Source organism: Palaemon carinicauda, chromosome 32 (assembly GCF_036898095.1).
Source record: "Palaemon carinicauda isolate YSFRI2023 chromosome 32, ASM3689809v2, whole genome shotgun sequence".
Taxonomy (NCBI): Eukaryota; Metazoa; Arthropoda; class Malacostraca; order Decapoda; family Palaemonidae; genus Palaemon; species Palaemon carinicauda.
The window spans coordinates 26,184,853-26,195,327 of NC_090756.1; the positions used below are offsets into that span (position 1 = coordinate 26,184,853).

General features: G+C 38.0%; 1 protein-coding gene across 2 annotated transcripts in view; it reads right to left on the bottom strand.

Moving 5' to 3' along the window:
* Positions 1-7,086, bottom strand: part of LOC137625747 (uncharacterized) — a 51,158-nt gene extending 44,072 nt beyond the window's left edge. The window contains exons 1-2 of one of the 2 annotated variants that reach the window (XM_068356641.1): positions 6,860-7,086; positions 6,529-6,673 (exon numbers count right to left, since the gene is read on the bottom strand). In XM_068356641.1, the coding sequence (XP_068212742.1) occupies positions 6,529-6,673 (145 nt within the window). In that variant the 5' untranslated portion in view covers positions 6,860-7,086. Of the gene's footprint in view, positions 1-6,528 lie in introns of both variants that reach the window. The other variant, XM_068356640.1, reaches the window with a different exon arrangement.
* Between the last annotated feature and the right edge of the window lie 3,389 nt (positions 7,087-10,475).

Below are 10,475 nucleotides of genomic sequence, written 5' to 3' on the forward strand. Positions count from 1 at the left end.
ACAATCTTGAACGGCGGGAATGCATACAGGTCGAGATGGAACCAATCCAGCAGAAAAGCATCCACGTGAACTGCTGCTGGGTCTGGAATCGGAGAACAATACAACAGGAGTCTCTAGGTTATCGAGGTAGTGAACAGATCTATGGTTGGCTGACCCCACAGGGCCCAAAGTCTGTTGCAAACATTCTTGAGAAGGGTCCACTCTGTGGGGATGACCTGACCCTTCCGTCTGAGGTGATCTGCCATGACATTCATACCGCCCTGAATGAACCTCGTTACCAGTTAGCTTTCGATCTTTAGACCAGATGAGTAGGTCCCTTGCGATCTAGAACAACTTCCACGAAAGAGTCCCTCCCTGCTTGAAGATGTAAGCCAGGGCTGTGGTGTTGTCAGAGTCCACCTCCACCACTTTGTTAAGCTGGAGGGACTTGAAGTTTATCAAGGCCAGAATAACCGCCAACAACTCCTTGCAATTGATGTGAAGTGTCCTTTGCTCCTGATTCCATGTTCCCGAGCATTCTTGTCCGTCCAAAGTCGCACCCCAGCCCGTGTATGATGCGTCCGAGAGGAGACGGCGGTCGTGTTTCTGAACAGCTAAAGGTAGACTTCCTTGAGAAGAAAGCTGTTCTTACACCACGCGAGAGAAGACCTCCTCTCTTCGGAAACAGGAACTGAGACCGTCTCTAGCGTCATGTCCTTTATCCAGTGAGCAGCTAGATGATACTGAAGGGGGGGGAGGTGGAGTCTCCCTAACACGATGAACAGGGCCAGCGATGAAAGTGTCCCTGTTAGACTCATCCACTACCTGACTGAGCATCGGTTCCTTCTCAGCATGCTCTGGATGCATTCTAGGGCTTGGAAGATCCTTGGGGCCGACGGAAAAGTCCGAAAAGCTCGACTCTGAAGATCCATACCCAAGGAGACAATGGTCTGGGATGGAACGAGCTGAGACTCCTCAAAATTGACCAGGAGGCCCAGTTCCTTGGTCAGATCCATAGTCCATTTGAAAATCTCCAGACAGCGACGACTTGTGGGAGCTCTTAAAAGCCAGTCGTCTGACGGAGCCGGACACAAGATCATGGTACTGCTGCACAGTCTGTGAACTGTCAATCATGGGCAAGCGAGGAAGTACAGTGACAACCCGAATCTGTCTAGACTGTCTGGGTCGTACAGACAACTCCTTATCGGGTTGCTGAGGTTGCCGCACTGCGTCACAACAAGTCACTTCTGTTGGTTGTTGAACGTCTTCCCCGTGACACATTGACTCCGTAAACAAAAAATCCTCTAACAAGGACTAAGCTTGGACTGCATGTCTTGCAACACAGCTCAAGGTCTATGGGAGCAGGTGTGGTAACAGACGGGATTAGCGACTGAAGTGGAACCATTACCTTCCCTGGAAGCATGTTACGCTTAAATAAAAGTCCATAGGAGGCTATGCAGCTAAAGGCTCCCTCAAAATGACAGAGTCCTCAAGGGAATATCAGAAGGAGGGAGAAAAGAACTTTCTCATCTACAGGGACCATATCCTAGAAAAGCTAAGTTCTCTCAGTGAGGGTTCACTGGTGCAAAAGCAGCAGACTAGAAGGCAACGTTATGAAACTGCTTGACAGTCTAGTGAGTTGGCAACAACCAAAGATGTGTGACTGAGAAGCATGCGGTAAGGAATGCAGAGCATGTTGTATGCAGAGTATGCTGTATGCAGAGCATGCTGAATGTAGAGCATGTTGTATGCAGAGCATGCTGAATGCAGAGCATGCTGTATGCAGAGCATGTTGTATGCAGAGCATGCTGAATGCAGAGCATGCTGTATGCAGAGCATGTTGTATGCAGAGCATGCTGTATGCAGAGCATGCTGTATGTAGAGCATGTTGTATGCAGAGCATGCTGAATGCAGAGCATGCTGTATGCAGAGCATGTAGTATGCAGAGCATGCTGTAAGCAGAGCATGCTGTATGTAGAGCATGCTGTAAGGTAAGCAGAGCGTGTGCATGGCGTTTAACATTTCTCAGAAATTCCATGACCAGTGCTAGAGTGCTTTATGCATGCTTGCATGGGTTTAAATATCAACATAATATTTACCTTACATTCATAACTCATGATTCATATTTTTTGCCATATTCTGCGATATTGTTAAAAATATATTGCAAGGAATACAAATATATTTTTATAAGTAATACAAATAACCTCCATTATCATAAGGTTTGAAAATGGAGGTAAGGTATGCTGAACAGCAGAGTCAGAACGAGCTGGAACAACAATAGTTGTGGTTTCTTCAAGACTCTGTTGAGGGAACACCTGAGGCTCAGTCTGCAAAGGCTGATCAAAGGAAGTAGCAGAAGGTAGGCGCATGGGTGGAGGAGGCTGACTCCTGGCATGAGTGGCTGAACCCAAGGGTTGCGCTTGCTGAGCGGTTGGCGGAAGCGGAGTAGCAAGTTCCTGTTCCTGTGGTGTGAGCGGAGCGCGATGAGGTAGAGGCTGCGCAGAACAAGGTAAATGTCTCGCAAGCTGAGGCTCCTGAGGCGCAAGGCTAAGGTGTAGTGGTGCTTGCCTTGTGGAGGGTTGAGCTCGCTGCAGCGAGAGCTGAGGAGACTGACTCAAGGACGGGAGAGGTTGTTGTACCTCAACCGAGTGTTGCATCACTGGTGGAGCAGCAAGTGGAGGCGGAGGAAGAGAGGTATAATCCTCCTGATCCCATTGTAAAGGTTGCCTTAAAGAAGGCGGAGGCTGAGCACCACTGGGAACAGCCAACTCAGAACGTGGCTCAACATCGTACGCCTGGCAGGTGGTACTGCGATCAGGCGGAGCGAGCGCAGGCGGAGCGAGCGCAGGCGGAGGGAGTGTAGGCGGTGCAAAACTCTCAGCCCGACACTCACGTATCAAGACCGAAAGTTGTGACTGCATGGACTGCAGTAGAGTCAACTTGGGGTCGGCAGACACTAAGGTCTGCTGAGGTAAAGCCTTAACAGCAGAGATCTGTTGCGGCAGAACCTTACTCCTCTTAGGCGGAGTGCATTCAACTGATGACTGAGGAGAGTCAGAGCTAACCCAATGACTGCATCCGGGTTGTTGAACTCTAACTTCGTACGTCTGGCATAGGTCTGGACTTTATGTTTAAGAGGTCTTGAGACCTGAGACCAGCGTTTTCTCCCCTAAATTTCTTCTGCAGACGAGCAAAATAAGGGCTCAATCGTCTGCGGGTGGGAGTGACGGTCTCGGTAAGACACGCCCACAACCACCGAGGATACTTCTGTGCGCCGATCAAGGCCTGCTGAACCCTTTTGTCCTTCGACATTGCTTCTCCCCTGGGCTTGGGAGCTTGCAAGAGGTCCCGGACTGGGAGAACGACTGGCGCGCACAGAAGTACCCTCACGCACAACACTGACACACTTTGCGCTAATCACTTATCACTTTGATTTTCTGTTTGCACTTATTTCACTGAACTTGAAACTTTAAGTGGTTTGTACCTGAAACACGCAATTCTATCCTTTCTCAAAAGTTAGTAATTGCGAAAACAGAATTACAATGTAACAGAAAAATCTAATGAAAGATAAATAATTCAGTGGCTGGAAAGAGACTAAACACTAGATCACTCTAGAAACGTTTACTTTCTTCCCCTAAAGAGACTAGGGAGAAGAGCAAAAACGATAACCACGTTACTCGTACGCCTGGCAGGCTTGAATGAAACGTTTATCCTCCTCTTTCTCCCTCCGTCTCTATCTCTCTCTCTCTCTCTCTCTCTCTCTCTTGACTTAGAACCTGAGAGAAGAGCCCAATCATATATATCGTTAAAACATATTATTGTTAAAGGAAAAAACTGAAATATTTCCCAAAATGAAAAGTTCCTTTATTAGGATTAAAACCATTAAGTTAAGAAAGAATGAACAAAACGCTAGACACGGTTACTCTTACTGCAATGTGAAACCGTGAAAATTCTTTCTCTATCGTAACGATAGAGTGCAAGTTGAACGTTCTGAACGTCAACAACTGCAGAGACAAAACAAAACGTTAGTTCAACTTTGAAAACAGTACTAGACTATCAAAGAAATTCTTTCAAAGACATTAAAATAGCATAATATGTTAACAGGTAAAACCGAAATGACGGGCTCAATGTTAATTAACTTCGGTACCAAGAAAAGACCGCCTACTATTAGGAAGGTCGAATATAAACAAATATAAAAATTAATTTTAATAAGTTTATAAAAAAAAAGGAAGTTAATCGAAGAGGCCTATAAGAGGCGGAGAGATATAAAATAAATCTATAACTTTTGTTAAGCAAAATTAAGAAAGAGAGTCTATACTCTCTTAGACACCAACACTTCCGTCTAAGGGAAGGGTCGGCCATTTAAAGGTGAAAGAGAGTTCATACTCTCTTCGTCACCATAATTAATCAAATTAATTCCAAAAGCTAACTAAGCTAATATAGAAGTTTCCAGTAAAGCGACAGCCGAAATCAAAGAGAAATACTTCACCAAAGTCGTGAAAATACTCCAAGAACATAAGCGTATCCCAGAACGTCTTGCCGGAAGCACGACAGAGGAATAATTGAGGAGGTGTCAACAAGAAGTACTTGAGTACCTGGCCACAGGTGGCGCTGGTAAGTACACCCCCTTCTAGTATTGTGATAGCTGGCGTATCCCTCCATAGAATTCTGTCGGGCAACGGAGTTGACAGCTACATGATTATCGGGTAAGTTTAATATTGAAAATTAGACTTTTCAGTGTAAATTTTGCATGCAGAAATTTACTGATCAAAACAACCAAATGTCATATCTAACTCTTAATTCTTCAAGGACGCTGCAGTGTCCTTTTTCAGAATAACAGCACAGTATCCTAACACAAGTTGACCTACAATGTGACCGACTTCTAACCTGAGAAATTCACGTTTCATCCTCCAAAGAAATAAAGTATATTACTAATTTTAACATCAAACCTGGACTTGCATCATTTCATTTCCACGTAAAACATACAGAAACAACTAAGTAATTTGGAGTATAATAACACCTTAATAGAAATTTACAACTTGCAATACCATAGCCATTACAAGAGGGGGATATCTCTGACATATTAGCTGTTTTGTCTTTGTATAATATTGGTGTTCTTTAGTAAAAGATCATTGGTTATCCTGGTACCTCAAAACACCAAGATAGCATTCTTTATGGGCAAATGAGAAACTATGATGCATCTGCAACTCTGATGCAGGATTAAGTGCAAGGTAAAGTCGACAGAAGGTTACCATCATTCCTTAGTAGTTACATGATTACGCTTCATTGACATTATTTGTTAATGTAACCATATATGCTATAGAAAATTTTTTCAGCTTTATGTTGTAATTTTTAGATTTCTTCTATCTTTATCCCTTTATTAGTTTTAAAATTCCAAAACTGGAGCCTTTGTAATTAGTTGGCACAGACCAGGTGGAAAATTCCAAGTTGTGAAAGAAAGAAAAACCTATTTTAAAATGGAAACAAACATAAGAACACTGTCTAACCTAACCTTGGGGATGTATCCACACCTACTTACCTACCATAGGGAATAGGTAACCCCCCTTAGACCACAGTACCCTTAGCTTACCCCAAGACTGAATGTCAAGCCTTTTTTTGCTTTCTAACCGGTACTACTCCTAGCAAAATAACACTAATCATATTTCATAAATAGAAAAACTAAGATAAACATTTCCCCCATACAGAAAATTAAGTTAATCAATTAGAAAAGTAATAATTAAGTTAACGACTGTCCTAATAAGGAGTATGTAGGATAGCGGCCACCTGTATGTACGATGACGGCCGACTAAGTATACGGTAGTCCCCCGAGTTAGGTAATTAGGTAAGGACATTGCTTGTAGGTTAGGGGATAAAATTTACGTTATGTGATATCCATTGGGGTGTATGTATGATGGCGGCCACCTGTATGTACGATGACGGCCGACTAAGTATAAGGTTAGCCACCAGTTAGGTAAGTAGTTAAGGAAATGGCTTGTTCGTTAGGTTTGGGGGATAAAATTTACATTATGTGATGTCCATTGGGGTGTATGTTTGATCGCGGCCACCTGTATGTACGACGACGGCCAAATTGAAATACGTCAGTGTAAGGGGGGTCACAGGGGGGCGTTAGCGCAAGTTATGTACGTAGTATTGTGTTAGGTGGTGTCCATTGGTGTGTATATGATAGGGGCCACCTGTATGTACGGTGACGGCCGAATAAAAATACAGGAGTGTAAGAGGGTAAAGGCCCCCCTTAGGTAAGTAGGTAATGACATGGCTCGTAGGTCAGGTTATGGCGGAAAGTTTAGGGTAGTTGATGTCCATTTGTAATCCACGCAGGAGGAACTGGCCGTTGATGTACAAAGGCTCCTGTCCATTTACTATGCACGTGCAAGGATATGGCCGCTGATGCACAAAGGCTCCGTAATAACCAACTACATACACAAGATATTCACATAAAACAAAGAACTTGAATATTTCATGGTATTTACATAAAGTATAACATTACATAAGCATAATCCAGGCCTGTCATAGCCTTGCCAAGCTTACCGGTCAAATCATAGAATTTCTCGGTCCTCAGAGTATAGGCGAAGGCAAACCCCGTCCACTGGATGCCAAAATCGAGGATAGCAAGTTTGCCTAAAGTACTCCTCTCCAAAAACCATTCGACGACAGCTGGGATTACGTGAGACATCTTGAAGACCAGACTGGAATGGAAGATTTGCCTCAGACAGGAATCAGTTTTTACACTGTTTTAAATCCAATTTTAGACTGTTTATCTTGATAAGGTTAATCTTATCAGGTCTGGGAACTTAAATCATCAGGAAATTCACTGTTTGTTGAGGTAAATTCACGTTGAATTGATAAAAACTGATAAGAACTTGAAGACCAGACTGGATTGAAGATTTGCCTCAGACAGGAATTACTGTTTTTACACCATTTTAAATCCAAATTTAAACTGTTTATCTTGATAAGGTTAATCTTATCAGGTCTAGGGACTTAAATCATCAGGAAAATCACTGTTTGTTGAGGTAAATTTACGTTGAATTGATAAAAACTGATAAGAAATTATCACAACAGACGAATTTCGTAAGGCGCTTCTTCTTCTTGTGATTTATTTTCGAGATTTGACGTTATGTAAACAATAGTTCAAATCTTCATTATTATTAATTATATGTAAAAAAAAATCATATAAATATGAATAAAACTACATAAAAATACCATTTAAAATAAAATTAATGTATAATAAGTAGATCATTACATAATAAAAACTACAAGAAGACTCAAGAGCTTCTTCTGGAGAATTTCTTCGAGATTTGGTGTTATGTAAACAAAAGCTCAAATCTTCATTATTATTAATTATATGTAAAAAAGACATATAAATATGAATAAAACTACATAAAAATACCATTTAAAATAAAATTAATGTATAATAAGTAGATCATTACATAATAAAAACTACAAGAAGACTCAAGAGCTTCTTCTGGAGAATTTCTTCGAGATTTGGTGTTATGTAAACAATAGCTCAAATATTCATTGATATTAATTATATGTAGAAAATACATAAAAATATGAATGAAATTACATAAAAAAGACCTCTTAGAATAGAATTAAATATTTAAATAAAAACATTTAGAATAGAATAAGAAATAGAATTATTAGAAAATAAATGTAGAAAATACATAAAAATATTAAACTATATAAAAGACCGTTTGGAATCAAATTAATAAACAAATAAGTAGAAATTGCACAAAAGACTAAGAAAATTACCTTTATTAATTAAATAAAAACTATTAAAAACTACATACACATTTTGAATAGAATAAACATATAAAATGAAATTATATAAATAATGTATAGAAAATTAATACAAATATGAATAAAACTATATAATGGATACTTTCTGAAATAAAATTAATAATAAAGAAATTGCATAATATATATATATATATATATATATATATATATATATATATATATATATATATATATATATATATATATATATATATAAATTACATTTTGAACTAAATAAAAAAAACTAAAAACATTTAGAATGAAATAAAAAAATATCAATAGAAATTATGAATTATGTAAATTACAATATGTAAAAAATGCATAAAAAGAGAATGAAACTATGTAAAAAAAGGACTTTTCGAATAGAATAAATTTACCAGTAGAAATTACATAAGAATGAAAAACTATAAATACATTTTTTAATTAAAAAAGTGGATTATCAATAAAAGTTCACCAAGATATATGTATATAAATTCGTTAAACACAAAACAGGCAATGATTGTAATAGACTTATGTTGAAAAAATAACAAAAGAAATGGAGGAATAAAAAATAAAAGTATTTATTTAAATGCAAGATTCATATAGTATTGTAAATAAAAAATATAACGAAAGCAATTGTTTTTTTTTTTTATGATTTTTCAAGAACTGAGGAAAATTTTTTACTCAGAAAAGCACTGAGTGCAGACCTCCTCCACTGCAGCATATTTCCCAACCTTGACCTCTGTCCTAGGGGTTTCAAAATTGAATCACTTCTACGTCTCAACATAATAATTAATCCTTTTTATGATTTTCCAAGAACTGTGAGGAAACTTTTTTAATTAGAAAAGCGCTCAGAGTGCAGACCTCCTCCACTGCAGCATATTTCCTGACCTTGACCTTTGACCTAAAACTTTCAAAATTGAATCACTTCCATGTCTCAGCATAATAATTAATCCCTGAAATTCTTACTATTCTATGAGTAAAATTGTGGCCAGGAAGGTGTTCACAAACTAAAAAATGAACAGAGGTGAAAACATAACCTCCTCCCATCTTCGTTGGCAGAAGTAATAAGACATTAAAATAGTCGAGTGGATTTGAAAACCTTGAAAGTTATGAAAAAAAAAAATATAAATTATTATTAGAATAGTAATAATATTCGGGGTGAAGATTGCTATGTGTCGTATCGAGAAATACGTCCCCTGATATTATGCGATATCCTTCGAGTTATATTAAGGATACTCGCGCCAGGAGTTAGAATTCTGGCAACCTGTGGTCAATTCTCTGGGAGTATCACTGTAGCCAAATATCCCTTAAAAAGCTGCCTAAAGGAACCTTCCATCAGGACGACAAGGCCATCTCACCCAAAAATATAATTTTTCGCTTTGCTCAAAATCCATTTTTTGGCCCATTTAGACTTTGAAATTGTAGAGAAAATAGATTATGCTTAATTCACACTAAACTTGCAGTAATAGACCTTAAATTTAATCTTTGGTTATGCTAGACACAAGAGATTTTTATCTATTGAAATATATTATACACAGTATCTCCATATTTCTTCCAAATAATCAAATACTGTATATCACCAATACACATTTAACTTATATGTTATTTTTATAATAGGTTAATATTACGTTATTTTGATCATAAGGTTCAACACTATCCTATTTTGGACAAAGAGTTCTGACATACGACAGGAAATGATGCGTTAACTGAGTAATACTACACAAAGGGATTTCTTTTTTCTTTCTTATGGAAACAAAGGAAAGATTTATCACATTACAATTTGTCATATGTATAGATTATAATTACTCAAGTGAGCTAATTCATATTTTTGAAATAATTTGCTTCAATTACTTAGGATATTCAATATTTACTTTGATAATACAGATAAAATGCTTTCTGATAGTAAAAATGATTTTGTTTGACATTAAATAAAGGTAATTTAAAACATTTTATGAATTCCCATTAAACCATGGTTTAATCATATAAAATTTCCTATATAGACCTACAATTAAAATGGATTGACGTACGTAGGAATAATCTATTTTTGGGCTCGAGCCATGTCGTCCCGATGGAAGGTCCCTCCGGCAGCTTCCTACTGTATAATATTTCTGCGATTGATATTACAAGAGAATTACCGTCAGGTATCACGGGGTTCTGACCCCGGGGACGATTATCCTAAGATATCGCATATAATCAGGGATAACCATAGAGACCTACAATTAAAACATGATACTGTTAAAAGAAACATAGGCCTCAGCAATAGTAAATGTTATTTGTCACAGAAAAAAAAAAATCCTATATTATTATTATTACTAGCCAAGCTACAACCCTAGTTGGAAGAGCAAGATGCTATAAGCCCAAGGGCTCCAATAGGGAAAAATAGCCCAGTGAGGAAAGGAAATAAGGAAATAAATAAATGATGAGAACAAATTAACAATAAATCATTCTAAAAACAGTAACAACGTCAAAACGGATATGTCCTACATAAACTATTAACGTCAAAAACAAATATGTCATATATAAACTATAAAAAGACTCATGTCAGCCTGATCAACATAAAAACATATATTGTATAAAGCATTTCCCAAAAGTATTTTCAAGGTCCATCAATTATAACAAAGAAAAAAATACAACCTTTGTTCGTTTCAGAGTCCCCAGGACATCCTGTTTTGATAAAGGATTCGAAAGATGTATTTGGATAAAAGTTGACATTTATA